Source organism: Cydia splendana, chromosome 9 (genome assembly GCF_910591565.1).
Source record: "Cydia splendana chromosome 9, ilCydSple1.2, whole genome shotgun sequence".
NCBI classification, from domain to species: domain Eukaryota; kingdom Metazoa; phylum Arthropoda; class Insecta; order Lepidoptera; family Tortricidae; genus Cydia; species Cydia splendana.
The window spans coordinates 12,812,206-12,834,891 of NC_085968.1; the positions used below are offsets into that span (position 1 = coordinate 12,812,206).

Here is a 22,686-nt window from a genome sequence, read left to right on the forward strand (position 1 = left end):
TACCTAAAATGAATAATAAGTAAAGTTTTAAATTAATCTAAAACTCTCCAGTTTGCTATTCATTCAAACTGAGAAAATCCAAATTTCTAAGTCGGTATACGACCGGTGTCTTATATGCCATTGAAAATTCAACATTAATAACAACTAATTAGGCATAGCGTCCAATGTAGAGTATGGCACAGGCACTAGTTCTTACGAATTTTACCTGAATTTATTAATCAAAGGAGCTGATGTAAAAGTGAGTTGGGAAAGTTGGCAGCTAGTCGCCGAAGCTCCGGTTTCCTCGAGATTAGCCCCTAAGCCTGCACCTAACATACCCTGGCTCATGGCTTAGGGCTTTTAGCTTGCTGTTGTGACAATTAAAAATTTTATAAAAGAAAACTAGTCTAACAACAAAATAAATGCTTATTTTCAGGCATTCTTCACTATCTCTCCCTGCCATCTAACCCAGAGGGGAAAAATATATACCTTATAGTAGCTACTCCGTCTTCCTCGTGATATTTTACTTCACCGAAAAGCAATCGGTTAAGATAGTTACAACAAGTTCATTGTTAATAATAGCCGGGGTTAGGACCCACGACCATTGGTTTACAAATCAAACTTTTTACCTATATCATTTGTAAGTATGTTTATAATAAATCTGTTTTCTTTTTGCCATTTTGGAGTATATGTATTGCTTTATGATATTTGTCAATTATTTTTTTAATCATAGACAATTGTCACAGTCATGTTCGTTTTCATGATAGATCTACACCCACGCAACCACACGCAACTGCATGTCATGTTCTTGCGGTTTATTTTTATAACGCCAAGATGCTAACTCCATCTTGCGTCCAGTAGAAGAATCAAAATATTGTAGAAAAATAAGAATGCAGTTTACTCTATGCCGTAGGATCTCCTTTTGAATGTCATAAATCCAAATATGGCGGCCATACCCATCGACAAAAAAGTCTAGTGATGATGTGATTTCATTGACAGTTACGATCGCACGCTGTCAAATGCAACAACTTGCGATCCATTGCGATCCTAACTAGAGCTGGGACACGTTGGCAAAATGCGTACCAAAAGTACGTTTCTATGAAAATACCAGTTTTACGTGTACCACCCCAAATAGGCAATTTAAGTGTTTACCGTACTTAAGCGTCTTACAAATAAGGGTTATTTATGCAAATATCGACTTTTCATTAGTAGGGATCCGACGTATCGTGACGTTTTGAGTCAAGGCCATTAATCAAATGACATATTAACAATGTAAAAATTATTTCCATTATTTTTTGATCCAACAGATACCCGTACGACTGTCAGTTAACAAAAAAATATTTTACTTAAAGTAAAGGTAAGAATGGAGGTACGAGGTGTTGGCAACTTCATATTTGTTATATTTTGAAAATTAAAGTCCGTGCTTTTAAATACTCGACAAACAAAAAGTCGTCCATTAAGAAAAACCTGTCCCAAAAACTATTTCAGTACAACGCCCCACCTCTAGTGAGGATATAGTTCACTGACAGATGGCAAGTGTACGCAATTCGACAAGTGACGAATTATCCGCGTCAACTGGATATTCCATCGAAACGTCAAATGTGCCTTCTGGAATTGGCCCCCTGGTAGCACCGTATTACAACTTTTAAAAACCGTTGATTGTCCGTTGCTTTGCTCCTGAATATTTATTAAAATTATTTACGCGATCTAGGATATTTTCAACTACTTATAAAATTTTAATAACAGAGAATTCCGAGAAGTGAAAAAATTATAAATCATTATATTAAAACTAAAACATATTTGATTCGCAACATTCGTTTTATTACAATAATCATCATAGGTAGAGTAGCTAGAACCCTAGCGCATTCTTACGATGACGCGTTGGCACGTGACTCGAACGGCGGGAAACAGTCTCGACTCTTTGTGCGCGTAATTATGGTACATTTCTTCTTGTCCTGAGCAGCAGGTATTACTAGCAAAAAGCAGAGCTTTGTAAGGGCTCGCGGAGGTTTTCTACCTTAACGTACCGAACCGGTTGCTGTCCGGTAGGTACGCCTGTCTGTTATAGCTTTTACTTTGTCCTTTAAAAACGTGTCCAGACGACAAAATCAAATTGCCAATATCATCCACACGTAATATACAATTTCATAAGTGCATTACATCCTACACGGTCGCCCAGTACTTTTTGTAAGGAACCCAACTGGCTTTCCTACATAATGTTGGGTCAGCGAGCCAATGTTCTTGAATTTATTTTTGCGTCCACTCCACACAATTGATCGAAAAACTTTCCCGTCTGGACACCTACTGGCGGTAATCACGCTGCTCCGCACATAAACTAACACACACAGTTCCACTAGGTACAGCCAGGGTCCAGCATCAGCTCTATCTTGGGTACTGCTCTTCCAAGTTCTCATTAAGACGTGTCAGATGACCAAAACAGCGTGTGCTTATGTTGCACCAAACCTGAGTTCCACTAGGTACAGCCAGGGTTTAGCATCAGCTCTATCTTAGGTACTAATCTCCTAAGTGCTCATCAAGACGAGTCGGATGGCCAAAACAGCGTGTGCCTATGTTGTATAAAACCCGAGCTCCATTAGGCACTGTCAGGGTTCAGCATCAGCTATCTTGGGTACTGAAAGTACTGATCTACCCAGTGATCATCATGACGAGTCGGATATCCAAAACAGCGTGTGTCTATGTATGTTGCATCAAACCCGAGCTCCACTAGGTACTGCCAGGGTTCGGCATCGGCTCTATCTTGGGTACTACTTTCCTAAGTGCTTATCAAGATGAGTCGGATGACCAAACCATATAATGTGCCTTTGTTACACCAAACCTGAGTTCCACTAGGTACTGCCAGGGTACTGGGTCATTTTGCTGAACTGCACGCCGACGTTTCGATTGGCGTGCAGTTCCCATACAAGTTGCAGTCGGGTTGTAGTCCGTCTGTATCGGCCCTAAGTCACTGAAGTTTGTATTAATTATGCTTATCTTTATTTATAATTTTAGCAGTTCCAAGCAATAGTAACACTAAAGGCGCCATTCATTAATTACGTAAGACAATTTTTGCCAGCTTTTGACCCCCTCCCACCCCTATGTAAGAAATAATAAGAATAGGCTGACCCCGTCCAGCCACCAATATAATTTATTTTCAAAAAAATATTTTTATGAATGTTTATTTGGACCTGTACAAAGGTACTTGAGCTCATTTAAGCTAACTCTGCACCGTGTTTGATAGCATAGAGTGTGGAAGTATTATTTTAAACGTCATAATTTCATAGAAATTAAAAAAAATATCGCATCTTTGTGATCTTACTTAAAAACTATGAAAACCCCCTCCCACCCCCTTGTAAGAAAAAATAAGATATGTTCGACCCCCCTCCACCCCAAAATCGTCTTACGTAATAAATGAATGGCGCTAAAACTGTATCTCGAACTGAAAATACCCGATATAAGTTTGCTAACACAACATGACTGATCAGTCGAGTCAGATCGTCAGCGTCACAAAACATACGAGTAAATTGACCTCGGCAGTAAATATACAGCAAGATTGATTGTTCTAGTAGGTATTCACAAAAACTTAATTGCTAAAATGGGAATCAAACCAAGTGAAGCGAGGTGGGTTGAATCCAAAATTGTACCCACTTTGGTATTCATCGTTGTTAATGGCGTAAGCGCCATCGACGGCATCGACATTATTGAACTTGAAAACACCACATAGGTATCGTATTGTCTGAATACCCACAGCACAAGCCTTCTTAAGTAGTCAATTTGTATAAGAATGTCCAATATTTATTTATTACTAACGCCATCTGTTAGAGAAAGAAATAATTAACATTAGCACGAATGTTAATTCATCATTTTGCCAACAGATGTCGCTAGTAGTAATACAAAGTGTTATTACTTTATTTTATTTTTTTTAGGTTTATAAAATGATATTTTTATGTTTGATAACACATCTAGACATGAATTTAAATTACTATGTTAAATTTCAAACCTAACAGTGCAGTAGTTTTTCCGTAAAGTGTACCACAAGAATGCATAGTTCGTCGATTAGTGATAGGGCTCGCTTCGCTCGCCCTAATTATTAAGGTTCTGTAGGCTATTATAGCGTAGGTATTTTTGCTTTTGTTTGGGAATGAAGTATCTGTTACGTAGTAACAAAGGTAGTAACTATTTATTAATCTGTGACATTAGCACGAATTTTATTTCATATATTTTCTAACAGATGGCGCTAGTAGTAATACAAAGTGTTCCATTATTTTATTTTTTTAGGTTTATAAAATGATATTTTTATGTTTGATAACACATCTAGACATGAATTTAAATTACTATGTTAAATTTCAAACCTAATAGTGCGATAGTTTTTCCGTAAAGTGTACCACAAGAATGCATAGTTTGTCGAATAGTGATAGAGGGCTCGCTTCGCTTGCCCTAATTAAAGATAGCTTTGGCCATATTTGTTTAGGCAACCCTATCTATTTATGTTCAGGAACATAATTATTTTCTTTCAAAAAATATAAGTTTCAGCCGGTATATCGTATAGGAGGCAAACGAGCAGACAGATCGCCTGATGGTAAGCGATTATCGCCTCCCATGGACACCCGCCACACCAGAGGGGTTGTAAGTGCGTTGCCGGAATTTAAGATAGAAGTACGCTCTTTTATTGTGTGGTCGTACCGGTCTGGAAATTCCGCAGGTGTCATGGTTATGTAAGGATTTGGGGTGTGGTTAAGAAATAAAACAGAAACTTATTGAATTTCATTTTTATTACAAAAATGTTATTAAAAAATCATATTCGACTCGGCATCCTTACATTATTTAGTAATAAACCTACATTTAAATTTCTACTGCTGTCTTACAAACTATTTATTTTATTTAATCATATTTTACATGGATGTTGAAATACTGGCAGTGGAAAAATACAAATTCTATTTTATGTTACAAAATTGGTTAGAGATACGTTACAATGCTTCATTATTTATTACTTTACGGAAGTCCAATATTAAAAGTTCAGATTCTTGGCATTGCTTTATGCGGCAGTTCTACTAGATACATACATCCAATACGCCATTTGCAACCATATCATCATTACTATATATTACGACAAGTTTAGTGGGGTTTACCTTCAAGCAATACAAAATTATCGTTTTTTCAGCAAATGTTTTGCTTACACATAATTCATAAACACGTAAGTGTAGCTAAAATAGTATTTATGTATTAATTTATTATCAATAAAAATTCACAAACATACGCAGTGTTATTAATTATTATAAGCAAATTATTTCCCGCTAAATCTATTTACACATTGCACGCTATTGAAATTTTATTAATTATGTCAATAATAATAGCAGTATGCACCTAACAAAGTTTTGTTGCGTTCCAACTTTAGAACGCTGGTGATTTCAATATTTGTGCCATTTTCAACCAAAAGGGTACTGTAGGTTGTCAATAAGGCGCTATTTCCATATAGCTTCAATTTGAAATCAGCCTTATTACAACCGACAATGTGGTACCTTTTGGTTGATGACGTCACATTTTGTCGTACAAGTTACATTTTCCTTTCTTTCAGATTAACCAACATCCATAAACTAGGGCGGCTGTGCACTGCACGACGAACGTTTTTACACACGAACTTTAGGTCCTAGATGCTACATAACATAATAATAGTTAAAAGTACTAAAAACGAATCGCCACGTGCGCAACCGCTGCTACCCTTCAAGACAGATTTGTTACTTGGGCCATGATCTAATTAGCTACTTACATATACCGTTAAAGAGTAATGGGCATATGGAGGGATGCGTATTGTAATGCAGCAAAGCGCATCCTTGACAGCAGTGTATTGAGGTGGATTCTTCTGAGCAAGAAACATCGACAAAAATCATTGACGTATAATATCTAAGGACTGGCCTTACGGGCAATATGAATGGGGCATGAGTGGGGCCAGTAAAGCGGTATGACACCGCTAAAACCCGATTGGTTGATGATGATGAGTTCGCATCACGAGCGCGATTGGACGCAACTAGTTGGGTTTAGATTGCACGATTGGCTCGAATTCGTGAGTGACATTCGTCAGCGGTGTCAGCTGAACTAGTACCATTTTGAGTGCCCATCAGGCCCGTCCTTAGATATTATACGTCAATGACAAAAATATAAACGATTGTCGAGCTGATGGTCAACAGATTGGACTAACAATTTACGCAGACAATAAACGCGTGTTCAGATATTTGTGAGCTCTTTGGTCGCTCCGATATGATGGCGACTGTACAAATTGATTACAGTTCTATGCAACTGACATTAGTCGCGTGAAGCGATGTTTGCGGAGAAGAATGCCACTGAACATGCCAATGAAGATATAGGTACATAGAAAACTTCAATAAACCTAATTTGCAAGTTATAATTGTAATGTATACATAAATACATGTGCACTGCGGTCCGCTCCGCTCGCGGCAGACCCGGCATTCGGAGGACAGACCGCGGCGGGAGCAGACGTACCGTTAGTGAACGTAAATACAATCTTGTGTTTTATTAGGTCCCCCTCACGGTAATAGTGGACGTTACAATACTGTACGTATAGCCAGATATAAACGATCATGTTTATAAATTTTAGGCTTTGTTGTCAGTCCATTACGCCATTACTCTTTTTTAATACAATCTTTTTGTTAACACAATTTCACTAACACATTCACATCCAATAAATCACAAGTCCTATTTGCACGTTACTTTTCCTAACATCGTATCACTTGAAATTTCATCAATCCTATGTGTCCGTGTCATAAAAGTTAAAACTCTTGCATTGCAAGTGTGTCGTCACGGTACCTACCTACGGTCGCCATAACAAGCACACATGATTTGACTCTTTAACTTCTTGACAATAGATTATTTATTCAGATGTGTCTAATCACGTTTTCCGGCCAAATATATATTATAAAGATTGTATTCCGTACAAGCAGCGCTTGTAAAACACTTGTATTACAAGTCTTGAACTTATATGACAGGTCACTCGTCCCTACCGCGTAACGTGTTTAAATGCATTGGACTAGGGGTGTGCTTATCCGTAACAAACCATGATCTTGAAGACATGAGATCTACCGTTATCAACACAACCTTAATATAATTTTGCACCTCAATTCAATCACTTAAAATAGTTAAAATACTACTGGAAAAGTCTAATAGCAAACTTTATTCAGTTCTGTAAAAGCCACTTTCATGAAAGTATTTGTCTATTGCCTGGAAGACTTGATGTTGAAACTAGTCGCTGTTATTTATTACGATTACAGTAATTAGATGTATGAATATCCTGAAAGCTGAATGAAAATACCAACACAATAGAGTTGGGGATAATGTATGGTTATTATTCAATACGTCATAAATAACAGAATCTAGGCACAACAGCAGGGCTAGCCGACAAGCGCATCCGTCTATTTAGAACGTATGCTGCCGACTAGAAGATTTAACTGAGCACACCCTACCTATATCATAAGATACCGCCTGGAATGACCTATAGATAGCTTATTGACATGATTAGCCGGCGTATTTATTGACAAACTTATTGTTTTGCTCGTACGAGAAACACTTAACAAACAACAAACACAATAACGTCACATACTTAATAGACTTAATTAATCAATGAGAGGTATTGTATAAAAATGAGTCTTTTCTGATCCCGGCCAAGTTAGGAGTTGGGACAGGTACGATCCCGGGCTGTAGGCTCAGAGAAGAGTCATTTGTTTTGGTAAAAACCTTCCATCATCGCTCGTCTTTTATTTGCCTTTACAACAAAACAATAATGATGTGCCTAAAAAGAGTCAAGTCAATATTTTACTAGTCTCGACTGTTTGCATATACAATGTACCAATACCAACTGGTATACAAGTTCATTGCTCTATATTATTGTCCGAGTACTGACTCAAGACAAATACTGACTCATACGAATACAAGACGTAGTGAACCACGTTGCATTTTCCGTGACACGACCTTAGAATCTAATAGCATGTTGTTGTCAAGACCATAGAGTTGCGTGATGGGAGGTTACAAGTCGGTATAGTGCCATATTATAGTTCCAGTACTCGTATACAGATAGACATAACACAACTTAGTTATTGGTTACCGCGTGGAACAGTATTTGGCACTATATTGCATAACAGACTAGCTGCCTGTGTCAACTGTCTTATGTAAAGTAGAACATAAATATGTAATAGCGGTGGGAACTTACTTAATACCCGCTATGGCGCGCGCGCGCTACTGTACCGAGACTTTAGTCGATAAGTCAACTAATTTCTATAGTTCCTGTCAACCATGCTCAATAGATTACGCGCAAATTGGTAAAGAACTAAAAACCGTTGCCTATGGAATGAATTATTCACTAACACTATCAATTTGTTTATTTACTATAATTATTTGGTGTTATTTCATTCAGTAAATTCTGATGCTTTACTGTTTACGGGATAACTACCAATTTTAGCAAAATATAGTTATAAATGCTACGTAACGCAACATTACAGTAAGCGTATAAAAGTGTCAATACAGTAGCAGAAACGTTTTTGTACTCACAATGCGGCCGCAACACGGCCCCTTACAAACTAATATGGGAACATTTCATACTCGTATATCGCCGACGTTTGAACACTATTATTTATTTTATAGTACCATTATTAAAAGTTTCACGGACCTCACTATCTAACGCAGAAGCGGTCACGCGTGAGCTTCGAATTCCCCTTAAACTAAACTAATATACAGTGTAAGATATGTAACAAGTGTCCGCTCGCTAAACGGCCTCACAATACGGGCATACTTTTTACGTGCCAAAAAGGGGCACCATACGCTCAACTTAATTATTACAATTCGAATTTGACATTATTTAATTTTTAATGGAACAGAACGATCACTGGTTCGCCTACGCTAAACTACCTACCGCCTCGACCCCTGTAGATCACATGTGTGTGTGTGTGTGTGGTGGTCTAGATGAGCGCGACCCGGTTGACGAGCGGCGTTTTCCGTCGGCTCGTGTGCGCCTGCGTCGTCACCGGCTGGTAGATGAAGCTCGTCTTCGCCCTCTTCGCGGAATGAACTGTTAACAATAACACCCCATGAGATGACAATGTCATACTTGCTGCTATGGAGTTGGCAACTGTCAAAGGTTTGCATAGATGGCGCCATCATAGCTTGCCCCTTTTTAGGGTTCCGTACCCAAAGGGTAAAACGAGACCCTATTACTAAGACTTCGCTGTCCGTCCGTCCGTCCGTCTGTCTGTCACCAGGCTGTATCTCACGAACCGTGACAGTTGAAATTTTCACAGATGATGTATTTCAGCTGCCGCTATAACAACAAATACTAAAAACAGAATAAATTAAAGATTTAAATGGGGCTCCCATACAACAAACGTGATTTTTGACCAAAGTTAAGCAACGTCGGGAGTGGTCAGTACTTGGATGGGTGACCGTTTTTCTTTTTGCTTTTTTTTTTTCGTTTTTTTTTTTGCATTATGGTACGGAACCCTTCGTGCGCGAGTCCGACTCGCACTTGCCCGGTTTTTTCTATGAGATTTGGCATAAAAATCCATTGAAAAAAACAAAGAATTTACACAACTCTAGGGATTGACAGGGACAGCTATGCTAGCGCCATCTGCTAAAACTAAATAAGTACTTCGACCGGCCAACCCCGTTATTGTTGCTATATGCAATTTGGGGACGCGAATTCGTCTATAGCATCAAATCCGGCTGGCGTATGAGCCTACAAGTACGCTAACAAGAGTGTATTGTATATTGTGTTTTTGAAGTTCTTTTAATTCACAGACCACTATGATATCATTAAATAATCAATTCTTCGTTACTGAATACTTACTTGTATAATTTTCTGTGACTGATAGGTCAAACTTCATGGGTTTTGTTACGTCGATATCGATTTCTTCATAGGATTGATCTAACACCTGGAACCAAATGAAAGAAGTCCTTAATATTCATTACTATATAAGATGTAAACTATAAACTAATAGCCCGATGAATTGTTTTGCAACTGTCGGCTTGTAGCGTTTTTTTTTAGGTAGAACTAGATTTAAAACCATTTCAACATAACACAACCAAAAAAATTGTTATTTTCGACATGATTCACTATAAAATTCCGAAATAAATAACTGATTATTGACATGTTGCAGAGTACCTAGTTGCCTTAAATTGGTGACCAATTGACAATAGTGCGGATTCATCAGGCTATTGCGTGTACTGCTTTGCCTTGCGACCGAAGTTCAAGAGTTTTTTTTAGGAAGATTAGAAAGTTGTGAATGCAACTGCACTCTGCAACATGTTGCGTGGATTGGATGCAAAAGTACCATGTGTCGTATCGACATTTAGGGGGCCTAGCCAAGATGACAATTGTTTATCGACAAACGCCAATCGCAAAGTAAAAATGTTTCGGGACGACATACGACGATAGGCCACGTCACGTCATCATTTCCATCTTCGACTGGCGTTCACTATACACAACTGTCTCCCCCGCGGCCAGCAGGCGGTACGTGCCGTCACCATGCCCGTGCTGATACCACCTCCACTCTCCAGCTCCTGTCTGACACCTGCAGCACGGTGTACAGGCGGTGTACTCACTTCGATGTCGCTCTCGTCGTCGTCGGGCTCGAGGTACTCGTGCAGCGCGCCGGACGCGGCCAGCAGGCGGTACGTGCCTCCCACCATTCCCGTGCCTGACACCTCCTCCACCTCCAGCTCCTGGTCCGACACCTCCTGCAATCATTTAAAGAATTTTAATAAAGATATAATGGCTTAGCCAGGCACTTCTAAGGCTAGTTGCACAAACCATAATCGCTATCAATTTCCTTGATAGAATGAGTGACGTTCGCCGCCGATTACTGCCGCGATTATGACATTCAATCCGTCACGCATTTTATCAAGGAAATTGACAGAATATAGCGCCCACATCGAGGCCGCAGCGGTAATGTCAATGTCGCACCAGTCATCCGAATATCACCATAGTTATTATCGGTGCAAAAAATAGTTGCCTCCTCCTCTTCCCATTTCTATAAACAGGATGAGACACTACTGACAAATTGCGCAAATATCAAGCTGCTCCATAATATTTCCTGTGAGTTTAAGGTCACCCGGACACATCGCACCTGCTCTACTCTTGATGTGTTTACAATTATGCACACCTGCCCTAACCTTATCACTTCAAGGTCATGCGGAGACTACAGTCTACACACTACATAACTTGTCGCAAATTTTATGCTCAACATTTTTACTTAGATGTTAAACATCATTAAGTACAGAAATCTTGATATTCGCGAACCGATGTTCGTCACATTTGACTTTGAAAATCTTCTGACGCGGACACGAAATTTTCGTGACTTTTAAGCATAAGACAACTTTTAGAACGCCATAATAAAGGTGTATACGAGTTTCCAGCTTCTTATACTGTTTATATTCCGTGGTTGATCCGTTTGTCTTACGATAACTGAGTTAAAACACATCTGCCCGATGATCTCCTCCTCGTTGACCTCAGGGTCGACCCGGGGTCTATGTCTCCGCTCTGCTGTACTTCATCTGGCCCCGTTCTAGCGCTACTGACAGAGTTACAACACACCTGCTCGATGATCTCCTCCTCGTCGACCTCAGTCTTGATCTCGGGGTCGATCTCGACGTCCGCGTCGAGCTCGGCGTTGGGGTCTACGTCTGCGTCGTCATCTTCTGCGTCTCCCGCCGCTCCGCTGTACTTCATCTCGCCACGTTCTAGCGCTACTAACAGAGTTACAACACACCTGCTCGATGATCTCCTCCTCGTCGACCTCAGTCTTGATCTCGGGGACGATCTCGACGTCCGCGTCGAGCTCGGCGTCGGGGTCTACGTCTGCGTCGTCATCTTCTGCGTCTCCCGCCGCTCCGCTGTACTTCATCTCGCCCCGTTCTAGCGCTACTAACAGAGTTACAACACACCTGCTCGATGATCTCCTCCTCGTCGACCTCAGTCTTGATCTCGGGGTCGATCTCGACGTCCGCGTCGAGCTCGGCGTCGGGGTCTACGTCTGCGTCGTCGTCTTCTGCGTCTCCCGCCGCTCCGCTGTACTTCATCTCGCCCCGTTCTAGCGCTTCTAAGCTTTCTGGAATGTTAAATAGACATCAGGAATGTTAGGGTTTTAATACAATATCTAAAATAATTTGGCAACAACTCAGGTCAGTCGGTTCTACCAGTCCGTACTCCAGTAAGTTTGTAGAGGCTCGTCCATATTTACGTCGCAAGTCGCGAAATCGAGTTTCAATAACTTTGGCTTTGGATGCATTATAAATAAGATTGCTAAACCTTATTGGACGAACGTATTTAGGTGATTCGATTGGTAAGTAAACGATCTAGTTACTTTGTGCTATAGGACAGTTAGAAAAACTTGACATTAAATAAAAGGAACTTCTACGAACCTGGATAAACCATCGCCTTTTTAATAGCCTGAGGATCTTTCCGCGACCACTTTTGAACTTCCTCGTCCATTTTCCCCACTTTCGACGGATTCATCGCCCATAAGCAACCTTTTCTTTGACTGCCATTCGTCGACGGCTTTTCAATTTTCTCAAAACATTTATTTAAACTAAGATTGTGACGTACTGAATTTTTCCAGCCATTTGGAGCCGTTTTGAAATAAGGGAAATGTTGACTGAAAGAAACAAAAGCGATTAATATAAGCGCCATTTATGCTATAATTAGTAGAATATTTAACTGAAGTTCCTGAACTTACCACATGAAGTTGTAAATCTCTGACACGGGTAAACTACCGGTCCTCGAGTTTTTGAGCGCCATCGCGATCAAACAAGAGTAAGAATACGCGGGCTTAGGGAACTCTCCCGCCCCGGCAGTGAGCTTGGTTGTCGTGTTTACGAACTTTGCTTGGCTCGCGTCCACTGTAAACGCTCCGTTGACCGAAGTCTTAATTATTTGCCTATTATTGTTCAACGAGTTGTCAATTAGTATTGTCGCTTGACTCTTGTTACTATTTGCTAAAATTGTCCTAGATTGCTGTGCGTCTAATATATGAATATTGCCGGAGATAATGGTTTTAGTTCCTAATTGTTGCGTTACTTTTTGGCTCGTGTTCAGAATTGAACAGTTTTTATTATTGACTTTTATTAGTTCCTGAGCTGCCTTTATCCTGACGGTTTGAGTGTGCGTTGGCGTGGTGTTGGTCTTCAGTTTGCTAGTGTCCAAGTCCTTAAATAAATCCTTCACTACATGCTTGTCCTGTTTCCGCACATAGATGACCATTTGTGTGGCTTCTTCAAGGGGTTTCTTGACAACGGGCTCCTCTGGTTCCACCTTAGGTACCTTGATCGTGTTCGGTGAGAAGGTAAGATGGCTCTTCTCCTCTTTAGGGCTGGGTGCCGACGTGTTGCTATTTGAATCACCGCTGGCTGCTGACGTTAGTAATAAATTTGACGCCTCTTCCTTAACAATACTCTTTACCGGAGTTTCAGCGAATGTGGACGGCATTACAGAGTTAGGATTCACCATTACGGCGTTTGCTTCGGAACCGTACAGGTCTAAATTGTGAACAAAACTATTAGACGAGTTGTTGAGCCATATCGAAGAATTGTCTGTATCCATATCTAATAGGGGAGGGAGTTCGGAAAAATTTAATCCCAGGGAATCCTGAAATACAAATATTATTTTTTATTTCCGGATATAGATAAATTCAGAAGATTAATGTATGATGTAGGTATGAGTGATTTCTAACCGGAAAATCCGTTATACTGCTTAAATCTGTAGCCATCTCGTTCTTGATGTCCATGTCCAGCATATCCTGGAGTGAGTCGGTGATGTATAAGTCCATTTCTGAGCACCCCTGAAACAGGAAACGACAAAAAATTTACATTATATATCCAATATGAACAAAATGGCTTTTCTAGATATTCCAAATTTTATATTAAAGGAAAAAATGGAAAAATGTACGCTTCCGGCAGGACTTGAACCCGCAACCACCGCAATCCGTCATCCGTCGTGGCGTTTTTAGATATGGAATCTAAACCACTCCCAAATCTCCAAATTTAAATTTAAAAGTAAAATAATTTTTAGTTTTGTTTTAATCAAATAACGAAATGTTTACAAAACATAAAGGCCAAAAAAAAAAAACAAAGATAAAAATTTTAAATGAACAGACTGGTAACAACAACAATCATCGCATTATACCTACGATACCATTATCTTCGACTATTTATTTCGCCAGGAATATTTAAAAGAAATACCTTTGGGTACGGAACCCTAAAAATTGGGAACGTTTTCAGTTTGATTAGAGAGAACAGTCATTGAAAGCACATTTTCGCGCCATTTTGTGTAGCGCAGATGGCGGGCGCCGCGTGCAGTGGAACGGGACGGGAAGGGCAGCACAATGAAACCACTACGCAAGTAGTAGTGGAAACCTGTTCTGCTTGTGGTATGCGCTACCAAACCATAGTGTGGCGAAAATTAAAACCGTAATTCGCATAAACTTTATACAGTAACCTACAACTTGTTAATTGATATTTTGTTAGACTGGCATCTAGTTTTATTGAATGTTCAATGTTCTAAATTGAGCGATATCTTAGTCACATCAATTAACACTAATATGTAACAGCGCAATGACTACTTGCAAGGAAACTAGAATACTGGCAAACATTTTTGATCATTTATCTAAAGTTTATCTAGTTATTCAAAAACATTCCGTGCGTTTTTTTTTGATAGACCTATACCAACCCATGCCTCGTTGTCGGCGAGGGACCGGACTGGATCGGCCGAGCGGGCGGCATGCATAAAAAACGTTTCGAAGGCTTCAAAGATTTGGGACGATGCTTTTTGTAGAACTTTTACTCGACGTACACGGGCCGGCCGTGACTATAAATAAACTCGTTCGGCGTACAGCGGCCCATTACGTTATTATTAATCAACTTCCATCTTCCGGTAACATTAGGTAACAGAGATAATAAAGCAAGTCTACTAACAATAAATTTAATAATTGGATTGAACATAAATAGGTATAATTTATTAATCTTCAAAAATGTTTTGACCTTATTATTGACTCTACCGTACGTTATCAGGCTTCAGACCGTAATTTCAAGATAGGAAAAAAAAAACATAGCACCGAAAAGCAAGAAGAGTGCAACGGCAGATAAGAACACGAAACGATTTCTTTATCAATTACAAGTTTTGGATGTTTACCAACAAAAATAAGATTGAACATGCTTTAATGGATTGTAGGTGTTTAGGATTTTACTACCTTCAATGTAAACAATCACCACACCTACAAGCATGAAATCCGTTTTAAATGATTAGCGCAAACATTTTCCCGTCGCTTGATAAATTGGTTTAAAAACCCGCGAGAAAGAGAAGGCTCAAAGTAGGGTGGACGAAAGAGAAGACAACAGCGGGTTGGACGAGGGTGAACCGACCCCTAACGACAGCAGCCGGCGAGTCGCGCTCAGTGAAGTTCACGCCGTTCCCACAGATTACACAGTGAATAACAATTAAAAATGTAAATTAAAGCAAAAACTACCTTACGTGTGTATTCCTTAAAATACTCTAATATACTATTTAAACAAAACAACTAAATTATTATTCATAGTGACATGCCTAGCCTGCCTTTTTGTTATATTCGTCTGTGATTATTCAGTTGTAATATTTCACAAGTCGAACAAAAGTCTATGCGTTTTTTCGTAGCAGAGTCGTGGCTCAGAAGGCCATGAACTCAGTCTTTATTACCTCTAGAGTTCATCTTGCTCACGTGAGATTACCTATTTCAAGCCTCATAATCGAATCAGGAAGTTTTTTTCATATCCTTCTTGCATTCATCATTCATGAAATGTACTTGAAGTAAGTACCTACTTACTGAACCTAGGTACCTAACAGGTTCATAAATATTGAAGGCAATGAAGTTTTTTATAAAAGGAGGATGCAGTCATTGCAGCCCAGCCCCTCATTCACAAAACATCCTTTACCTATTCCAAGTCGTACCTATTTTATCCAGCTAAAATTAAATAAATAAATAACTATACGTACTATTCCTAACCCAAATCAAAATTACGGTCAGAGAGTGGACACAGGAACAGTCTGTAACATCCTTTGTAGTAAACGGAAGATGGTTACGTTTTCAGAAGTATGGGGTATCGTGTACCCTCGTGGAGGCGCCGCGAGGGGCCCGCGCCGGCGTTGCCGTGTCCTCGAACCTGACCGCGCGCGGTCGCCTTGAACTCGAAGCGGTCGCCTCAGCCGCCGCACAGAGTACTCGGAAAAATCGACGCCCGAGAAAAATATCATCCGAACTCGTGCACGGAAATTGTACACGTGTTCCTACAATTTAGAGTGTAATTATTATTAGCTATTCATATGAAATAGACAAGTCATAGTAGGTCCTGCTGTTAATTATTAAACACCAGATTCTAGTAGGTACTTAAAATAATTAATAATTTTGGAGCCGCGTAACAGCTATTAATACATTTCTTTTCGTGGAAGGGAGTTATTCCTCATAATTAATTAATATTTATTATGATTTTTTTTTATAAATTAGACAAATTTGAAAATTTTGTAGTATTTATTGGTAGCAGAGGAAAATGTATGTGAACATTGCATATCTGAGGGACTACAAATTTCCATACAACCCGCCCTATGCGCGCGCAATATCAGGGGTTCCGTATTGATCTCATGCGCGGCGCCATCCCCTCGGTCTTCAATTTCCCTTTTCGAAACGAAGGGAGGAAAGTAAATATATTATATTTTCGAAATATCGAATAAGTTAAAACATAAGTTAAATACCTATATACCTGGCAATGTAGGTACGTTTTCGTATTTTAATACAAGAAACATTGAACGTTCGCGGATTCGCGGCGCTCCACCGATTATGACGACGATCGGGTCAACAACCTCTCTGTAAATTAGTAACTCGGCGGTCTACTACTTATTGTTGCACGTAGTTCTGACTGAACTCATAACACGTACACGTAAATGTTTTGAATAAACCCATAGCATTAAATAATCTGTCTAGGTACCAGAAATGGAAAACCACCCTCATTAGAACTTCAAATTACCTTTCATGAATAAAATATGCATAGTGAAGTCAATAAAAAAAATGCGATAGGTAAGTGACGGAAGTCAGATCAAGTCGTCCCACCAAATAAATACCTTTTTGAACAGCCCGTTTATCCCGGTTGCATGAGGATGCAGACGTGAGGAATCCTCACAATACTGTTTTGGAGCCCGGCTTTCGCTGTTAAGGCGAAGAATGGAACTAACTTTAATAACTAATGTAATAGAGATGGTGTCTGCATAGGTAGACCGACCTTCGGCTAAAGAGCCTAGTCGTAACTGGAGAATGTAGGTAGGTGCTCTATGTCCTAATATGTGCTCTAAATTGTTAAATTTATTCAGGTCAGAGATATTTAAAATAGCAGGTCGAAGAAGGATATTATGCGAAAGGAGTGGGCTATTTGGAAATATTGTCAATTTTGAAGTTATAAATAAACATGCAATATTGATTCGATGAGAGGTATTTTCTAGATCCCTCTGAATACTCAAAATTGTTTGGATGCAGTCGGAATATTGACTTGTAAGTGTGCTTAAAACTGAAGTGACATGGATTAGGTATTATTTTGTGCCGGCCGGCGAAATCAACAGTTTGGTGCAAGCGGTTATGTTTGAGATTCAAAGACATAAAAACAGATGTAGACAGTATCTTTTGCTTCGGACCCAAGACGGAAGGGATTATTGAATTCAAACAAACTGTACTTAAATGTAGGTAATTATAATTAGGCATTGACGTATATATCTAAGGTCTGGCCTTACGGGCACTAAAAGGGTACTAGTTCAGCGGTGTCACTCACGAATTCCAGCCAATCGTGTAGTCTAACGCAACTAGTTACGAGTGTTACGACCAATAGCGCGCGTGTTGCGAACTCATCAACCAATCGCGCGCGAGATGCGAACTCATCAACCAATCGCGTTGTAGCGGTGTCACACCGCTGTACTGGCCCCTGTCATGCCTCATTATTATTGCCCGTAAGGCCAGTCCCTAGATATCTCTGTCAATGTTTTTACAGACTTCAATAGAAAACTGTTATTAACTAGACTAACTGAAAATAGACTATATGTGGGTGTATTTTTTTTTATCTAACTCGTCCCGCGTAAACGCCATCATGTATTCAAGAGCTAGGGTCTTGTCGGTGGACCACTATCCAAGTATCTCTATCCTCTTCTCTTTGACCGCCTGATGCGTCATACGACACGATGTTTACTTTTTCTTTTACTTAGTCAATTAAGATCGTCTTGGCTACCCTCTCTTCCTTACTTCCACTTTCCCTTCTGTAAAGGTCTTGGTGGTAAGGTAAGTAAAGGTGGTATTCCACCTATCCAATTTCTTTGTCCAATGTGTATTGCGTCTCACATTTTGCTTTAATGAGAGAGTGAGACGCACTGACATTGGACAGGTGGAATACCAGCCTAATCGACATGTATTAAAAGGTGTCCCAACATCTTTCCTCTTCTATTTTCATTATTTTCAATAGATTATAAAGGTAAGTTACGCTAATTTTATCATTTGTTACTCGCATAATTTGGCAGGTAGGTTTGTAGCAGAGGTGGGCATCATTCGAATAAACTTTTATCGGAATAATCATTCGAATAAACAATTATTCACAATATTCTTATTCGCGAGTGATTTATTTGCGAATGATTTATTCGCGGATGATTTATTCGCGAATAATTTATCGGCGGATAAATCATTCGACCACTTTTCAAATGACGAATGATTTATTCGTTATTTCATTCGAATAATACCACGAAAAATATTAAAGTTTTTTGGGAGCGAATCTCACAGCGTATATTTATATTTACAGTAATTATTTAGGTAGTTGTGAAACTGAAAAGTTAACCCTTTAGTGGGTAACGGCAAGATATTTGCCGTCATACCACTCAGATTTTTTTTTTCTCAATGAACGTGTTGTTAGTTAATATAAATTTTGGTTCGCATAAGAGAATATACTCGTACCAATCTACGAAAAAAAGGAGAGCTGATAAACGTTATTCCATCCCTTGTTAAATGATGATTCTTAGGCCTGAACTTAGATTTTTAACTATTGTCTACATTTGAACAAAAATGTTTGTAAATAAAATTTTCTTTGCTGGATTTATCCGATAGTCACAATTCTCTAGTTTCAGAGACAAGTTTGGCGATATAAAGTTTCAAGAAAAAAAAATCTGTTATTTGATAATTTTAAAAAATTAAGACGGCAATATATTTGCCACTGGATAGTGTCTGGTGTTTATTAAAGGAAAGGGTAGGTTAGGCTACTATTGTTATTGATTTATATATGGAGCAATAGCTTAATTCAATACTTCAAATTATTACATGCTAGCAACCTATCCAGTTTTGCTGGGATTACAATACCGACTTGGAAAGAATATACAATACCTACCTTTATATTAAACATATTATAAATAGAATAAACAAATATTTTTAAGTTAAATAAAGGTTTTAATTATTTCTTATCATTCTATTGGTTTTTAATTTATTCATTTTAGATACTTCATGCAACCCGTAGTTCCCCCGGCAAACTGACATGACGGTCTTGTCACTTACTGCCCTTGGCTGATAGCAGCAAACATATTGCCGTCTTATAATTCGGAAACCCCGAAATAATATATATATTTCTCTTTCTCAAAAATCATTAAAAAGAAAATTCATGCTGTGCGTATCGTTAAAGTTCTCGATTCATTGCTATAAAAAAATAATGGTCAAAGGGTTAATAAGGTATTCCAATAAACAAATTATTCGTGGAAATTCATTCGACGAATAAATTATTCACGGATAAATTATTCGACGAGTAATTTATTCAAATAAGAATAATCATCCGTCATTTTTATTCGTCATACGCGATAAATTTTGTTATTCTTATTAGTTATTCGAATAAATTTTGTCCATCTCTGGTTGCAGGGACCTAAAGTTATTATTTAACTTAGGACAGTTGCTAATTTAGTGGGTAAACGTTACATTCTTCGGTGGTATGGCCTTTCTTTATGGTTAGGACTGTAACTTACTTAATGTATAATCAGTCCGTTTTGCTAAGATCAAGTACGCCATAGTAAATGTATGGCGAACTTGATCTTAGAAATCGGACAGGCCTTACCTATGTATGGGTAAATTTTTAAGAGCTGGCACGAAATTTGTACTGAACTGCCAAAATTTTCATAGCTAACCCGCGCTAGCTTTCGTGAAACGACCTAAACATTTCTGAGAGAACGGAAATGTAGTGCGCTTCATAGATGTACCTATTACTCGCTACTATTAAATTCATTTCAAACTTCTTTGTAGGACGGGGTCAGATTACCTATTCGCTGTTTGTGTGTTGTGTGACTGTTTCATGTTTCCTATTCATGTGACGTTTTAAATAGAAGATAAAATCTATCAAGAAATTAATTGTCTAACTATACAAACTAAAAGGTTACAAAAATACAGATGACCATAACTATATTATTAAGAAACTTTGTATCGTAGACCGTAGACATGCCGTCATGGTGCATAGCTTGCTATCTAATTCACGATACAATTCTTATCGTAATGGTGCCAATATTTCTTGATCCCCAGAATGGTTCCCGCTATGTTATACCGAAGGTCAGATTTACACTGGTTCACGGGTCACCACCGTCACCGGTGCATTTGGTATTTGAGAATGACACGCCCTGCCCCGTCGTCCCTGCAGTCTCGTCGAGTGCAGTCAAGTCAATAGCCCTATACCGTCGTAGTATAGCTGTGTTTGTGAGCACACACTGACAGGCAGACGGAACACTGCAACCCTCGTGCACCTTCACTACTACATGCGCGTGATCGTTCATTGTTCAACGTTTTGAAATTCTCGAAATCGGCCGTGGGAACAACTGCTGCGTAGGTACAAAACTGAATGCAACCGGTAGATAGTAATAGGGGTTGTTACCTAACACATTGCTACAATACGCTGATTTGGTACCTGTACCTACTCAAGGATCAACATATTTTTTTTAGCAAAGGCATAGGGGAGAAAGATTAGTAGTACTAGGTACTTTCATATTTTTTTGACGTAAAATTTTCTATACAATTTTCAAAAAGCAAATGTAATACTAACAAAGTAGGTGGCGCGATCGCAAGTTACCGATAATTTGACGTAGTTTAAAAAAAATCAATAAAGACATTTTGTTGGCATAGGCATGGTGACCTGGTGACACTATAATTAGGTATGGCCGAATCGATGGAATCCAAAAGTTCCAATTCAATTCAATTCAATTGATATTGATAGATACAAGCAGAAGCAGTCCCACAGGACAGAGATCGTAATATCTATTTGATTAAGAAATCTTACTTGGTGAAATTTGTCTTTTTTGGTAAAAGGGTTTTCTAAAAATAGTCCCGTCCCCTACCCTACCAATTTTATAGGTTTTTTAATTTTATAAAATATAATATTAATTGTACACCTAATATCTCATGGTATAAAACAGTTCAGTTATATTGAGTCAAGCAAGAAAATTCAAAACACCGTCACTTCTTTTGAGAATATAAAATGTTTCCTGTCTGCAAAAATTGTCTACTCTTTGATCCACCACATTTTGCCTCCTTTTCCTAGGTATACCTTTCTACCTCACTCCTTCGACACCATGCACTATACAAATGAACATACCGACAGGTTGTATCTATACAACTACTCATTGACGGCAAATTGGCGCCTTTTTAACGGATTTAGATTGATAATTACAGAAAAATACGCATCCATTGATTGAAAAGTAAGGTTAGAAATAAGTAAGTTAGCCGTAAGCCGGATTGAAAACAACGTATTGTTGATAAAAACATGAATATTTAAAAATAATAAATCGATTGACAAAGACAAAAATACTACACCACGTGCACGGTAGAGTGAGACGAAAAATAATGAAACAAATTCCTAATAGTCCGTTACTATTACTACACATGTCTATAAAATACGGAGCCTAGTTATAATAATCAATTAAAATAATAGCATTTACTATTAATACGCATTAGATTTCACGAAAAACATCAAGGAATATTCACGAATTACATCGGTGCAGTGGAATGGAAGAGAACATTTCCCGCCACTTTCGGCAAGTGAAATGTTAATGTAGCAAAAGAGCCGCTATATCATTTTCGGAAATGTGTGGATGCTTTTGTATAAAACCATAATTATTCTTGCAATTAGATCGTTATAAAATCTACAATAATAAATGACACTAAAAAGAGCGGGACATGCATGTTAACTATGTTGCAGTGGACTTGCCCATTATCTGTACGTCTTGTTTTTACAATAACAACAGTAAATACTACTGAATAATCGAAAAATTTTACTCACCGAATATTTCTTTATATAAATATCCTTATGCTCAATAGCAAAATCCTGAATTTCACACATTTACGTATTTAAACACATAAGATTGACAGATATAACACCACTCACTCCATAAAAACCACAATCTGTTTTATTGCTATGTGAAAAGGTACACAAAGAATGGCTTATTTTCCTATTGGAGGGTTAAGCCCACGTGACCTACCGTCGGACAACCTCATTGGCCCACCTTGTAATACAGATTGACGTCATCGGTCGACTGACTTCCTTGCAAGAAATTTTAGTAAATAATAAATCTTTATATTGACAGATCTATTTAGTAATTATTTATTATTATTTCCGTATTTTATCAGGTCATTATTTTCTATAATA

At 38.6% G+C, this 22,686-nt stretch overlaps 1 protein-coding gene across 1 annotated transcript; it reads right to left on the bottom strand.

The window, feature by feature from the left end:
* Positions 1-4,730: 4,730 nt before the first annotated feature.
* On the bottom strand, positions 4,731-22,479 carry LOC134793598 (uncharacterized). Its single transcript, XM_063765221.1, has 8 exons — positions 22,321-22,479; positions 13,704-13,811; positions 12,711-13,618; positions 12,397-12,629; positions 11,920-12,083; positions 10,579-10,713; positions 9,824-9,908; positions 4,731-9,049 (listed from the first exon to the last, which is right to left on the bottom strand). The coding sequence occupies exons 1-8, from the start codon at positions 22,378-22,380 to the stop codon at positions 8,940-8,942; spliced, it is 1,803 nt and encodes a 600-aa protein (XP_063621291.1). The 5' UTR covers positions 22,381-22,479; the 3' UTR covers positions 4,731-8,939.
* Between the last annotated feature and the right edge of the window lie 207 nt (positions 22,480-22,686).

What these genes read in the sequence shown, in the direction of transcription:
- LOC134793598 (XM_063765221.1), bottom strand. Translation starts at nt 22,380, where the DNA reads ATGTGTGAAATTCAGGATTTTGCTATTGAGCATAAGGATATTTATATA. An exon ending in GAGATTTACAACTTCATGTG is followed by an intron (nt 12,630 to 12,710) that starts GTAAGTTCAGGA and finishes TGTTTCTTTCAG; the next exon opens with TCAACATTTCCCTTATTTCA. An exon ending in ACGACGAGAGCGACATCGAA is followed by an intron (nt 9,909 to 10,578) that starts GTGAGTACACCG and finishes ATTTGGTTCCAG; the next exon opens with GTGTTAGATCAATCCTATGA.